We start from the raw sequence: 15419 nt of genomic DNA, 5'->3' as shown, positions 1-15419 counted from the left end.
GAATGCAAAAGTTTCTTAGGAATGCAAAAGATTCTTAGGAATACAAAAGTTTCTTGAGGAATGCAAAAGTTTCTTAGGGAATGCAAAAGTTTCTTGAGGAATGCAAAAGTTTCTTAGAGAATGCAAAAGTTTCTTAGGGAATGCAAAAGTTTCTTGAGGAATGCAAAGGTTTCTTAGGGAATGCAAAAGTTTCTTGAGGAATGCAAAGGTTTTGTGAGGAATGCAAAAGTTTCTTAGGGAATGCAAAAGTTTCTTGAGGAATGCAAAGGTTTTGTGAGGAATGCAAAAGTTATGTGAGGGAATGCAAAAGTTTCTCTGGGAATGCAAAAGTTTCTTAGAGAATGCAAAAGTTTCTTAGGGAATGCAAAAGTTTCTTTAGGAATGCAAAAGTTTCTTAGGGAATGCAAAAGTTTCTTTAGGAATGCAAAAGTTTCTTGGGGAATGTGAAAGTTTCTTAGAGAATGCAAAAGTTTCTCTGGGAATGCAAAAGTTTCTTAGAGAATGCAAAAGTTTCTTAGGGAATGCAAAAGTTTCTTGGGAATGCAAAAGTTTCTTAGAGAATGCAAAAGTTTCTTAGGAATGCAAAAGTTTCTTGGGGAATGCAAAAGTTTCTTAGGGAATGCAAAAGTTTCTTAGGGAATGCAAAAGTTTCTTTAGGAATGCAAAAGTTTCTTGGGGAATGTGAAAGTTTCTTAGAGAATGCAAAAGTTTCTCTGGGAATGCAAAAGTTTCTTAGAGAATGCAAAAGTTTCTTAGGGAATGCAAAAGTTTCTTTAGGAATGCAAAAGTTTCTTGGGGAATGTGAAAGTTTCTTAGAGAATGCAAAAGTTTCTTGGGGAATGCAAAAGTTTCTTGGGGATTGTGAAAGATTCTTAGGGAATGCAAAAGTTATGTGAGGGAATGCAAAAGTTTCTCTGGGAATGCAAAAGTTTCTTAGAGAATGCAAAAGTTTCTTAGGGAATGCAAAAGTTTCTTGAGGAATGCAAAAGTTTCTTAGGGAATGCAAAAGTTTCTTAGAGAATGCAAAAGTTTCTTAGGGAATGCAAAAGTTTCTTGAGGAATGCAAAAGTTTCTTAGGAATGCAAAAGTTTCTTTAGGAATGCAAAAGTTTCTTGGGGAATGCAAAAGTTTCTTAGAGAATGCAAAAGTTTCTTGAGGTTTCTTGAATGCAAAAGTTTCTTGGGAATGCAAAAGTTTCTTAGGGAATGCAAAAGTTTCTTAGAGAATGCAAAAGTTTCTTTAGGAATGCAAAAGTTTCTTGGGGAATGCAAAAGTTTCTTAGGGAATGCAAAAGTTTCTTGAGGAATGCAAAAGTTTCTTGGGGAATGAAAGTTTCTTAGAGAATGCAAAAGTTTCTTAGGGAATGCAAAAGTTATGTGAGGGAATGCAAAAGTTTCTCTGGGAATGCAAAAGTTTCTTAGAGAATGCAAAAGTTTCTTAGGGAATGCAAAAGTTTCTTGAGGAATGCAAAAGTTTCTTAGGGAATGCAAAAGTTTCTTAGAGAATGCAAAAGTTTCTTAGGAATGCAAAAGTTTCTTGAGGAATGCAAAAGTTTCTTAGAGAATGCAAAAGTTTCTTGAGGAATGCAAAAGTTTCTTAGGGAATGCAAAAGTTTCTTAGAGAATGCAAAAGTTTCTTAGAGAATGCAAAAGTTTCTTAGAGAATGCAAAAGTTTCTTGAGGAATGCAAAAGTTTCTTAGGGAATGCAAAAGTTTCTTAGAGAATGCAAAAGTTTCTTAGGGAATGCAAAAGTTTCTTGAGGAATGCAAAAGTTTCTTAGAGAATGCAAAAGTTTCTTGAGGAATGCAAAAGTTTCTTAGGGAATGCAAAAGTTTCTTAGAGAATGCAAAAGTTTCTTAGGGAATGCAAAAGTTATGTGAGGGAATGCAAAAGTTTCTTGGGGAATGCAAAAGTTTCTTAGGGAATGCAAAAGTTTCTTAGAGAATGCAAAAGTTTCTTAGAGAATGCAAAAGTTTCTTGAGGAATGCAAAAGTTTCTTAGAGAATGCAAAAGTTTCTTGAGGAATGCAAAAGTTTCTTAGAGAATGCAAAAGTTTCTTAGGGAATGCAAAAGTTATGTGAGGGAATGCAAAAGTTTCTTGGGGAATGCAAAAGTTTCTTAGGGAATGCAAAAGTTTCTTAGAGAATGCAAAAGTTTCTTAGAGAATGCAAAAGTTTCTTTAGGAATGCAAAAGTTTCTTAGAGAATGCAAAAGTTTCTTGAGGAATGCAAAAGTTTCTTAGGGAATGCAAAAGTTTCTTAGAGAATGCAAAAGTTTCTTAGGAATGCAAAAGTTTCTTAGAGAATGCAAAAGTTTCTTGAGGAATGCAAAAGTTTCTTAGGGAATGCAAAAGTTTCTTAGAGAATGCAAAAGTTTCTTTAGGAATGCAAAAGTTTCTTAGAGAATGCAAAAGTTTCTTGAGGAATGCAAAAGTTTCTTAGGGAATGCAAAAGTTTCTTAGAGAATGCAAAAGTTTCTTGAGGAATGCAAAAGTTTCTTAGGGAATGCAAAAGTTTCTTGAGGAATGCAAAAGTTTCTTGGGGAATGCAAAAGTTTCTTAGGGAATGCAAAAGTTATGTGAGGGAATGCAAAAGTTTCTTAGAGAATGCAAAAGTTTCTTGAGGAATGCAAAAGTTTCTTGGGCAATGAAAGTTTCTTAGAGAATGCAAAAGTTTCTTAGAGAATGCAAAAGTTTCTTTAGGAATGCAAAAGTTTCTTAGAGAATGCAAAAGTTTCTTAGAGAATGCAAAAGTTTCTTAGGGAATGCAAAAGTTTCTTAGAGAATGCAAAAGTTTCTTTAGGAATGCAAAAGTTTCTTGGGGAATGTGAAAGTTTCTTGAGGAATGCAAAAGTTTCTTAGGGAATGCAAAAGTTTCTTGAGGAATGCAAAAGTTTCTTGGGGAATGCAAAAGTTTCTTAGGGAATGCAAAAGTTATGTGAGGGAATGCAAAAGTTATGTGAGGGAATGCAAAAGTTTCTTAGAGAATGCAAAAGTTTCTTGAGGAATGCAAAAGTTTCTTGGGCAATGAAAGTTTCTTAGAGAATGCAAAAGTTTCTCTGGGAACGCAAAGTTACTTTGTGCAACAAAAGAGTTTTGTAAGCAAATTTAAAGTTTCTGTGGGGAACACAAAAGTTTTGTGAGCAAATGCAAAGTTTGCTAAAGCTGTTGAAAAGCAATGATAGTTTAACCTCTGTCATTCCCGCTTCACGTGTGACACCCTCTCCAGGTTTAAATGCCTGGTATAAATGCCTTTAAGGCATGTAAGGGTCAATATTAGGAGGAGACAGAGAACAATGCAGATTTATCTTTTGAAAAAAATTCATTTCATATATAATGTAATGCATTCATAGTCACTGCATATAAAAGTCATAATAATTTAGATTCTCATTGTTTCCTGAGCTTCGTCGAGGCTAAAAGACTTGAGATGGACAAGACAGGAGACGGCCTCTCAGCGGACTCCGCTGCGAAATCTTTGAGCTTGTTTAGAGAACACAGACGCTCTTTGTCTGCGGAGATTGTCTGCTATAATGAAGCTGAAAGATGATCCGTGTGTTGGTGAGGGTGGACATGTTTTCACTTTCAGCCAGGACATTCACCGTATCACACAAAGCATGCTTTATGGCTCCGTCTGACCATTAATTACAACGCAGGTGGAGACAAAGACAGATGAGGAGCACTGCACGGGGTTATTCTGCGGGTTGGTTCAGGTTAAGTTTTGGTGTGCTGGCTGGTGATTGATTGTTAATTAGACAGTGAGGATTGTGAGGTGGACAGCTTTAGAGACAGACCATCTTCATGTCAAACACAAGTAACAACATGATGATGTACATATTTGGCTTATGTCATGTTGACAAAATTTTTGCCCCAATGGGGGCACCTATATGGGGTAAGTTGTCACAATGGAACCTTCTGTTAAACATCATAGGCATTTCAGTTAAATTATGACATTTTAAAACAATTACAAAGCACAAACAATTCATGATTCAGTAAATATGTAAAAGGTGCTGTAACAGACAATAAATATTGGTTTTGCCAAACATATTGAAATTAATATAAAATGTTTACCTATATTAAATGTAGAACATGTGACAACTTGCCCCAGTAAAAATGTGTGTGGTTTTAATGGTAATGGTAGAGATTATAGGATGTGAAAGTTCACTTTCTGTGCACCATATGCCAGAATGTACAATTCAAAGGCAGCGAGGGGTCAGTGTGTACAGTGAGGTCAGACTGAATTGAGATTGATTGGTAGTTTGTAAAGTAATGGTGTTTGATGCCGGCTCAGGTCTGAGATTTCCCTCCGCCAGATGTTTGTAATCGGCTGGTTTGAGTGTGAGCTGTTGAATATGTCTGCACACACCGGGCGCTTTCACACCTGACATCAATTTATAGTCCTGCATGATGCTGAGAAATCGCTGAAAAGGTAAAAGAATGGGTAATTATACAAACCGACATGGGAATGATGAAACAGCTCTAATGTGTTTCAGACATAATGATATGAAAGTCTTATTTTAAAAACTGGCTGCAGTCGATCAGTGTTGTTCGCTGAGAATTCAGTGGAAATATTTTTGAGTTTGCCGGTCGCTCCTTTTCATTCAATGTGTGTGAGTGAGTGATTTGCTCAGTGAGTGTGAAGGGGGTGTGGATCTCCTCTCTCTCTCTCTGCTGAGGTGAGTGTGTGTGTGTGTGTGTTTCAGTCTGCTTCGCTCTGACTGCTGTTCGTCCATGGCTGTTCTCTCCGCTGAAGTCCTCCGCTGGCATGTGAGTCTCTTCTTCACTGTCTCTTGTGCTCTGTATCGCTCACATCTCTGCTTGTCTCTGCCTGTGTGAAACACCCGTGGCACGATCTGTAAAGTAGCTTTTAATTTGGCGATTAATAAATGGAAATGAGTCATTCAGGCCTTTGAATCTCTTTCTGAGTGTGAATTGGATCTGAGGTTGTCAGCATAGATGTCCTCCAGCGAAACGGCTCAGAGAACTTCCTGCCCGTGACAGAAAGAAGATATAATGTGCCACAAGACATGAAGATGAGGAATGGATCACTTACAGTCATAAATTTCTGTCTGAATGAGCTGTATTACCCAATTTACATTTTTTTACATTATGGTGATAAAAAAATAGTTGGTGAAGGATGATTAAATGTAAAAAAAAAAAAAAAAAAAAAACTTAAGTTTTTAAAGTAAGTTAAAATTGTTTTTGTCACACAAAAGGAAGCTTTAAGGCTTTGACCCAGAGTATTTGCTTTGTGATATTTTCACAAGAATTCCAGCGTGTCTCATCTAGTCGGTCAGTCTCTGTTCCGCTGTGGTTCTGTACTGTGTGATTATGGCGTCACGCTGATTGGAGACCTTATCTTAGATTTGGACACGTTTACTTTGGAAAGAAAGCCAAAGGAGTTTTTTTTTTCTCTCTCCATGCAGATTAATGCAATATAACAAGGAAAATGTAATACTATTTTGTTATTTCAAATGTCTTTTTTAAAAAAAAATTTTAAATAAATGAATACTTTTTTCAGTAAAGATGCATTAAACTGATCAAAAGTGACAGTAAAGACATTCTATTTCAAATAAATGCTGATCAAAGAATCCTAAAAAATAAAATGTATCACAGTTTCCACAAACATATGAACTGTTTTCAACATTGATGATAATCATAAATGTTTCTTGAGCATCAAATATCATATTAGAATGATTTCTGAAGGATCATGTGACACTGAAGACTGGAGTAATGATGCTGAAAATTCAGCTTTGATCACAGGAATAAATTACACTTCACTGTATATTCACATAGAAAACAGCTGATTTACATTGGAATAATATTTCAGAATTTTTACTGTATTTTTGATCAAATAAATGCACCTCTGAAAACATTAAAACAAAATCTTACCACATATATACATCAAATTTTAGTTGCGTCCCAAATGATGCACTGTACACTATGCACTTATGCACTATGTACTCATCCATGTAGTGCATGAATTGTATAAGGTTATTTTGTCATTTAACAATGGAGTCCCTCTCTGCTACGTAATTAAAGCTGCGACAGTTGAGTGCATGAAGTGTCCATCATTGCACACTTGTTTTTTCCGTTCATTTAGTGCATCATCCGGGTATTTAAAGTGCACTTTTTCTTTTTGGTGTTTTCTGTGTGAACGCACTACTCGCACTATTTGTACTTAAAAACGTCATAGAATAGTGCATAAGTACGCAAATTGGGACGCACCTATTAATTTTAGTATACTATACCAAGTATGTAGCATGATTGTACTTGAATTCTGTGAATGTCCTTCTCTCGTCCCGCAGGTCCGCATTGAGGAGCTGGAGGAAGAACTGGAGGCAGAGAGAGGCTTACGGGCCAAGGTACGACACAGACAACGCAACTCTCGACGCACAGCATCTCCTAAACACACAAAGGATTGCCAGATAAGAGAGACACATAAATCACATGAAATCCCACCCATGAGCTTATCTGGGAGTTTGATTGATGAGGATGTTTGTGCTGCTTTACATTGCATCTGAAAGTACCTGCAAACAATTACATCAACCTTCAGCTACTCTGCTATAAATCAGAAATGTTCAGTCTCGGGGTCGAGCAGTGACCCGCGAAAGACCTCTAACTTATCTTCATATTTTAGTAGCATGACTGTACTTTTCAAAGTAATGCAGCTTTTCTAGTTACTTAGTATCAGTGTAGCTTAAAAACGCTGTGAGTCGAGCCAATAATCAAACATCTGTTGCTTTGGAAAGTCCTATTCATACTATTCAGCCTTATTTATAGCAAAATATTTAGTTGAATGCAGCTGTTAATTGTCATGTTCTCAACTCAAATTAGAGTTGAATGCTTTAATGGATTTTGTGCCATAAAGCTATGGTTCTGTTTGAGTTGTAAATCATATAAATAGATTGTTATATATTTATAACCGTATTGTGACCTTCAGTAGCTCCAGTGTATTGAACTATTCATGTCACCAATATGTATTTCTAACAACCATAAAACCATGTGTGAATGCATATTGCTGATTATTACCGTTCATTCCCCTGCGTTAATGGTGTTTGTTGTCAGTTTCATTTTGTGGTCCTGTATGTCAATTAGTATACAGCTGACAAATATGAATAATCTACATTTTGAACAGCTTTCCTACATTACAGTTACTCAATATAGACATTAATGCACATTGTGTATAAAGTATATATTAGACACTAGTCCATGATTTAGCTCAACAGTCTGCATGCACAATAAATGAAATTAATGTATTTTTCTTGACAGCAAGGTTTTGCATGTTTTAATAATGTAATTTACTGTATACTAGTCATAATAAGCATATTTCCAGTACGTGCCTCAGGCTTGCATTCACATATCGGCAAATCACTCGGAAAACTTCAACAATTAGACCCGGATCGGTTAGTTTACAGTATGCCATTTAACAGGTTGTATTAGTAACATCATTGAGTAAAATATCTACTTATTGAAATATTTTGACAAATAATTAAAAAATAGCACAGAAATAGCACAATAATATTCATTATGACGTCATGCACACAGAAAAAAAACCTTTTTAAGACGTCATGTATTATAAGTGACATCAAGTAAAATAAGTACTTCTAAATCAAATCTCAAGATTTTAAAGTGAAATAACAGAAACAAAGATCTGTTGGTTTATGAATATTTTATTTGCTTACTAATGTCACAACACATAGCAGGTCTTCGGCAGCGGTTCATTTGATTCTTTAAGTTGGATATGCTTCAGCTGTAGATCTTGCACCAATAATACAGAGCTAAAGTTTGATTCAGTTCAATTCTGTGAATCGCTGTGAATCTGTGATTCATTGAAGAATCAAACATCTATAGCGAGTCATTTGAGTGTGATGTGAATCGTGACGCTGTATTTCAGGCCTGACCTCAGCGTGATGGAAGGCAGCTTTGGGTCGATCTGACGGGTATCAGCGATCAGCTCATGTCAGGGTGTCTGGCATTGGTTTGTGTTGTGTTTGCTCTGAGGGCAGAGAGCACAAGAGCAGGCACCTCCGCTTCAGGCCAAATCAGCTGCAGCTGGAACAACACACAAGCCTTATCACAGCCCTGCTCCTGTCAGTCAAACTGTCTGCTTTCAGCAGGACGTCACCTTATGAGTGCATTCGGCCTGCTAAACACACTGAACTACTCAGTCTCCATGTAGCACAATCTTTTGTTTTTGCTTGATTGCGTAGTTGCTGCATTGACTTGGCATTTTTCTGTTTGACTATCAACTGTCTAGCAACACCCTAGCAACCACTCAGATCACCCTAGCAACTGACTAGCAACACCCAAGCAATCAGCCAGAATTCCCTAACTACCACCATAACACCCAAGAAACTGCCTAGCAACCACCCAGAACACCCTAGCAACTGCCTTGCAACACCCTAGCAACCACCCTATAAACCAGTCAGAATACCCTAGCAACACCATAGCAACTGTCTGGCAACACCCTAGCAACCACCCAGAACACATTAGCAACTGCCTTGCAGCCTCTCAGAACACCCTACCAACTGCCTAGCCATAGCAACTATCTGGCAACACCTTAGCAACTGCCCAGAACTCCCTAGCAACTGCCTAGCAACCACCCAGGACACCCTAGAAAATGCCTAACTGTCTAAAGTAACTGTCTAGCAAAACCCTAGCAATCGCTCAGAACTCTGTAACTACCACCCATAACACCCTAGAAACTGCCTAGCATCCTCCCAGAATGTCTCAGGTTACCATGGTTCCCTGAGAAGGGGAACAAGATGCTGTGTCCCCTAGTGTCTGAAGAATGAGTCTAAACACGACAATGAACTTGACATTGGCAGGCGGCAGTCTATGACATCACCACTGGTGTAATCATGAGTATAAAAGGGCACCTGTGAAATACAGGCCTAGCAACACTCCAGACTAAGGTCAGTAACCAAGGAGGCTCTCAGAGAGCCTGACAACTTGGCATACTACCCTTCCACCTAGCTGAGCTCTGGGAGCGGAGGCCTCAGTATGATGACTCAGAAACGAGAGGAGACCTGACTACGCTCAGGACATCTTGTAAGGAGGCTCACAGAGAGCCTATAACACACAATTGCTATCTTAGAGGTGCTCTGGGGAGCGGAGACCTCAATAAAGATAACTCTCTGAGCGAGAGGAGGCCTAACAACACTCACAGTAGCCAAGGAGGCTCACAGAGAGCCTAACAACATAGCATACTGCTTGGCCGAGCTCTTAGAGTGGAGGTCTCAACATAACGATTCTCAAATTCAAGAGGAGACCTAACCACGTCCCACCCTCAGGACATCTTGAATGGAGGCTCACAGAGAGCCTATAACTCGCAAGTGCTGCCCTAGCAGAGCTCAGAGCTCAACCATGTCCTAAACCTGCTAAAGAAGCTACATAACAGGGCTAGCATCCTGACACAATAATGGGTGGAGGCCCCTAATGGAACAACTCTCTAAGCGAGAGGAGGCCTAACAATGCTCCAGCTCAAATGCATTGACCAAGGAGGCTCACAGAGAGCCTAACAACTTAGCCCTAGACTGAGCTCGGAGGATGGAGGCCTCATAATAATGACTCTCAGGAGAGAGGAGGCCTAGCTACATCCATGTTACAACAGATGGAGCTCAAGGGAGTGAACAAAAATGGTCAAAAACACTCAACCAGTTACACCAAGGAGGCTCAGAAAAGGAATTACTGTGCAGTTCTGTTCTGAGAATGGAGGCCTCAATGTGCTGACTCTCTAAAGCGAAAGGAGGCCTAACTACGTTCTATACTCAGGGCTCTCCGAGGAGGCCCAGAGAGAGCTTACCACTCGGAACCGCATCAAGGGGGCGGGGAAAAACACCACTCATAGAGAGAGGGCATAAAATGTAGGCAGTAAGGAGGCGCACCTTTGAGAGCCTACTACTTAGTAAACTGTCCGATGTAGACAATGCATTCACAACCAGCCTCTAATGCCGAACCATCAGTAAGGCAGATGATGGAATTAAACATGCTGCCAAAAACATTATAAGTCCAGTTTCAGGGCCAGATGTAAAAGGGCGTCAAAAGCTCAACCTGACCTGAGTCAAGGAATGAGGGGGAGGGGAGGAGGCAGAAGTTATTTATCCTCTGGGACCCTAGAGCACTCAGAGCGATTACCCTGGATCACTTCCCTAAGATCTTTTCTTCTCCCTCTGTTTTCACGCCTCCTCTACCCCTCTCTACCCCTCAAAGGAGGGGAGCGCGAGAGGCGGTACTCACCTTCTGGTCCCGCCTCCAGTCCTCAGACTGGGACAGGCCAGCCCCAGGGTTTTCTCCTCCTTCCTGATGTCGGCTAGGATTACCCAGAGATGTCTCTCCATAGCTGTCATGGTCGCCATGGATCGACTGATCGCAGCTGCAGTTTGTTTTGTAGCATGGAGAGACAAATCTGTGGTACGGCGGAGCTCCTCCACCACCTCAGGGGGGATCCCCTGGCCCTGGTCCAGGTCCTTCAGCAAGTCAGCCTGGTAGGCTTGCAGCACTGATCCGCTGCCGCATATGCTCTGCCATTCAGCCGTGATGTGACACGCAGTTACACGGCAGAGATGGCGTCTTCGATGTGGATGCCTCACCGACTGTGAGATATCTAGCCAGCCTCTTCAATCACATCAGCATAGTTTGCCTGCATACGATCGATATGAGCAGAATATGGTTTCCCCAAGATTTCTGCACCTCAGTGTGAAAATCTGGGAGAAAGGGAAGACTCATATGAGCTGGGCAGATATGTCCTCACAGGAAGCGCTCATCGAGGCAGCTACGAGGGAGCTCGAGCTTCTCGTGCTTCCACGGCAGATCTAATCTTTCCGTGGTACAAGACATACCATCTAGCAGCTCGTCATATGTGGGGCAGGTAGGCTGAGAGTGGTTAGAGACATCCTCGATCTTGGCTTGAGGCGAGGAGTGCGTTCGCTGCCAGATGATGATGTGCCGGATGAGCATCCTCCTCGCCTCAAGCCAAGATCGAGGTCAGCGCCGATGAATAAGACAAAATATTCATACCTTTTTTGAATTTGTTGGCGAGCTTCACCTGCGAACCCCACAAATACAGTCTCCTACACGTCTCAGCTGCAGAGTGAACCTGAACCGTGAGGTGCAGATGGCTTACAACAGATGTTCATGCTCCTCACCCAGGCACATAATGCACATATGTGTCGTCAGGTGTCAGAAAAAGCTGACAAGGAGGAACACACTTTCTAAAACTCAGTGTGCTTGTGCTAGCCATAGTTTCCTATTTAGACAAACAGTCTCCTGAAGACAAGAAATGGTATAACGTATTTCACAGGTGCCCTTTTATACTCATGGTCGCACCAGTAGTGATGTCATAGGCTGCCGCCTGCTAATGTCAAATTCATTGTCGTATTTAGACTCATACTTCAGACACCAGTCATTCCCCATAGCGCCCTCTAGGAGACGCAGAGTTCCCATTCGGAAGGGAACACCCTAGAGCAGCTGCATTGCATTGACGCTCAATTGCTCACAGTCGAACTTTGCACTTTTGCTAGCACTCATGTGACAAGACAAAAGCTGCATCCGAAATTGCATACAGTCTAACGGGCACTACATACACTTTGAACCTTACTTTGCTTTATTTGCAGCACATTTCACATCCACATGCTTTCCTATCATCACATCTTGCGCATCATCTTGAGTTTCCCCACTTGTAAATGTAACTTAATTGTTCATGTGCTGTGATCTCGTAAATATGATATTTCCACTCTGTGAAGATCGAGTTTATTTCAATCTCTCTTCATGTAAGTTATTAATTTCAGACTCTAGGGTGGTGATGCCTGTACACGTGCTAGAATAAAACCCTTGTACTTAATGTCTTTGTTACGATGGCTTCCAGGTACTTGTGTTGAGAGCTACCGGAGATAGGTACCTGTTGAAAGGTGACATTATTCAGCACTGTGATCTCGTTTCGCTGTAAGGCCTCGTAAAGCCTGTGCAGGAATATGGGCTGACGGAGTGACACGGCCTGAAGATGTCTTCATGTTGGGTGGCGTTTCTAATGAGAGTCAAGCACCGACATGTGTGTGTTTATCATGCGTCCCTGCACCGCCTCCATAGACCTCCAGAGGATCCCATCACACAGACGCCGCATTGTTCCTTCACAGATAGCATCAGCACAGACTCACGGCATTATATTCCAGAGGTTTTCCATGGAGGAATTCAAGCCCCGCTACCACAAGAGCACACGGGCGTCCCGACACTTACATACGTCGCATTATTTATGCAGATGGGAACAGTAAACAGCAGCTACTGTAATTCCTCACAGTTTTACCTTTTAACCAGATCATGTCCCTTTTAGCGCATCGGTCACTTTTGTGCAGTTATATTTATTCTCATTCTCATCATTTGTGTTTATATCACAAGCAGCTGCAAGTAAGAAACACGCTTCTGCGTTCGAGATATTCTTTCATGTGTTGTCGTACAAACAAACGTCTTGTTTATTCATTTTAATAAGCATCTGCTCAACAGCAGTGAAATCAGTGAGGATTTTTATTGCTGTTCTAGATTTGAAAACAAACATTGCCTTCATGTGTGTTTAGTTAAAATCTTATGATGGTTTATAACTTTGCCTTCAGGCTCTTGGAGCCCATTAAAAATCAAATGTTTTTGATGTTTACCTTCTGTAATATAATGTTATGTTTTAATACCAGACACTAGAAGAACGTGTGTAAATGCATCTGACTAGACGATGTTATGGTTGTTTCTAATCATTTCCCCACATCTGTCACCAGCCCTGCTTTACCACACACACACACACACACACACACACACACACACACACACACACACACACACACACACACACACACACACACACACTCATGCCCTGACCTGCATATGATCATCTCTGTGTTTGAGGTAAAACTATAGATGTGCATGTGGATTTAGTATCTGTACCTGTATTTATGACATATGCATTCTGATTGGTCAGATATTTTTGTATAATGTCTATGTTTGGGACAAGCTTCGGTCATGTGATCTTATTTGTGTTTCTCTTTCCACAGGTGGAGAAGCAGCGAGCGGATCTAAACCGTGAACTGGACGATCTGACGGACCGACTGGAGGAAGCAGGAGGAGCCACGGCCTCTCAGGTGCAAAACTCTCTTTATTACTGAGAATACATGTGATCCGTTCAGGGATTCTCACTGGCTGCATAAAATGAATATTTCAAAAATATTAAATGTGAATCAAATTGCATAGTTTTGTAATCGCATACTTCAAATACACACTACCGTTAAAAAGTTTGGGGTCGATAAGAACTGTTTCTTAAAGAAGTCTCTTCTGCTCACCAAAGCTGTGTTTATTTGATCAAAAATACAGTAAAAACAGTGAAATATAAATTATGCAGTAAAATAAATTATTCATATTTACAAGAAACTAACCGTTAATCTAAAGCAAGTACATGTTGTTAATTAATTTTAAGGCCCTGATATACTTCGTGCAGAACTGAAGGGGGGGAGGGAGGGGAACTCAATTTGTCACTACACTGGCTTGTAAACCCCTTTGAAGTACCATAGGTCCGTATCGATGATGTAATAGGTGGGTGTGGCTCTGAAGCTCCGCCTTCTTTGAGGTGTAAATCTTCTCATTTCCTCTATTCAGTCCATCGAGGTCAGACGTGAGTAAAATCATGAACACTCTGGAGAGCTGCTTTATAGAAGAAATGGATGTTTAATTCTCATTTAAAAGCAACACTGAGACTCTTTTTCATGTTTAACACTGTAAAGCTGTTTGGTTCAAAGCACTCTATTGTATAAAGTGCTGTATGAATAAACGTGACGTGACTTTACTTGACTGGAGGGCCAAAAACATCCACGTCTCTATGATCAGATGCTGGTTTCTCTTTGCTGTCACTTTTGTGACTTGATTGTGTGTGTGTGTGTGTGTGTGTGTGTGTGTGTGTGTATGTGTGTGCGCAGATGGAGATGAATAAGAAGCGTGAGCTGGAGCTGCAGCGGCTGCGGCGGGAGCTGGATGAGTCGGCGGTGCAGGCGGAAGCGATGGCGGCGGCGCTGCGGAAGCGGCACAGCGACGCTCTGTCCGAGTTGGGAGAGCAGTGTGAGAGTCTGCAGAGAACCAGAGCCAAACTGGAGAAAGAGAAACAGAGTCTGCGGCTGGAGGTGGACGACCTGGCGGCTTCACTCGACACGCTGCAGAAAGCCAAGGTCAGTCGTGCTGATCCTGCCCGAGACACTCCAGATGCACAGAAAATCACATGACTTTCCTGGGAACTACTGGTCAAGTTTGGAACCTTTAAGACCAGTAAACCACCTTAAACTAGTTTGAGCAGTTCTGTTTCAGCAAGGACTATTTTAAATGCTTTTTGCTTATTTTGCTCTGTGCAAAAGAAATGAATGGATCTTGTTTGATCTCATCTCAGGCCTTTCATCAGCTCATGTTAGGCACAGATGAACTGCTGACTCAAAGCTAATGTCATGCTGTATGATCATGTGTCACTTCAGGCATCGACTGACACACAGCTGAGGAAACTGGAGGAGCTGCTGTGCGACGCCAACGCCAGGAACGAAGAGCTGCAGAAGACCGTCAGTGAGGTCACTGCCACCAAGAACAGACTCACAGGTGACGCTCTTCTCACATTAATGCCTGAATTACACCAGCGTTCAAAAGTGTGGAGGCAGGGAGAATTTCATTAACTGTTCTTAAATGTGGTTTAAAAGTGTTCAACTCGCCTTTGCAGCTGAAAACAATGAGCTTGTGAGGCAGATGGAGGAGGTGGAGAACAAGGGCAGCCACCTGAGCCGAACCAAAACCCTGCTGATGTCCCAACATGAGGACCTCAAGAAACAGTTTGATGAAGAGGTCAAGGTGTGTGTGCTTGATCCATCTATCCCTGACGAGGATTCAGCGGGTCCGTGAGTGACGTGTTGGTGTGATTGTGTGTTCAGGCTAAAGCGGCGTTGAGCAGCAGTCTGTCTGCGGTGCGGCAGGAGTGTGACGTGCTGAAGGAGCAGCTGGAGGAGGAGCAGGAGAGCAAGCAGGAGCTGCAGCGGCTCGTCTCCAAACTCAACAGTGAGGTGACGCACTGGAGGAGCCGCCACGAGGCCGACGCCATCCAGCACTGCGACGAGCTGGAGGAAGCCAAGTATGCATCAGGGGTGGAAACGCTCCGACACACGCAATGACGCAATTCTGATTATTTTTACTAAATCTTACTTAGAAGTGTTGATCCAGATCAAAACCAAGACTGGATTATGTGTTCTAATCCCATTTCAGAATCCTTTTTTCTTTTGAACAACCCATTTTTAAGATTTGATCCAAATGGGCGCAGCAGCGTCCTCCTGTAGATGATGAAGAGCACGACGCTCACATTACGTCCGTCAGACATCAGTGTAACGAGTGTGTGTTTCAGGAAGAAGCTGTCGGCGCGGCT

General features: G+C 41.4%; 1 protein-coding gene across 3 annotated transcripts in view; it reads left to right on the top strand.

Annotated features, from left to right (window-relative positions):
• Positions 1-15419, top strand: part of LOC125255504 (myosin-16) — a 72781-nt gene that overhangs the window by 42703 nt on the left and 14659 nt on the right. For all 3 annotated transcript variants that reach the window (XM_048170803.1, XM_048170805.1, XM_048170804.1), the window contains 7 exons: positions 6304-6360; positions 13033-13119; positions 13948-14193; positions 14491-14608; positions 14727-14854; positions 14935-15131; positions 15399-15419. The exon at positions 15399-15419 is cut by the window's right edge and continues 112 nt beyond it. In XM_048170803.1, the coding sequence (XP_048026760.1) occupies positions 6304-6360; positions 13033-13119; positions 13948-14193; positions 14491-14608; positions 14727-14854; positions 14935-15131; positions 15399-15419 (854 nt within the window). The remainder of the gene's footprint in view (positions 1-6303; positions 6361-13032; positions 13120-13947; positions 14194-14490; positions 14609-14726; positions 14855-14934; positions 15132-15398) is intronic.

The sequence above is a fragment of the Megalobrama amblycephala genome, linkage group LG20, assembly GCF_018812025.1.
Source record: "Megalobrama amblycephala isolate DHTTF-2021 linkage group LG20, ASM1881202v1, whole genome shotgun sequence".
NCBI classification, from domain to species: domain Eukaryota; kingdom Metazoa; phylum Chordata; class Actinopteri; order Cypriniformes; family Xenocyprididae; genus Megalobrama; species Megalobrama amblycephala.
Note: the sequence above shows the minus strand (reverse complement) of the source record. Positions and strands in the feature narration are given on the sequence as shown.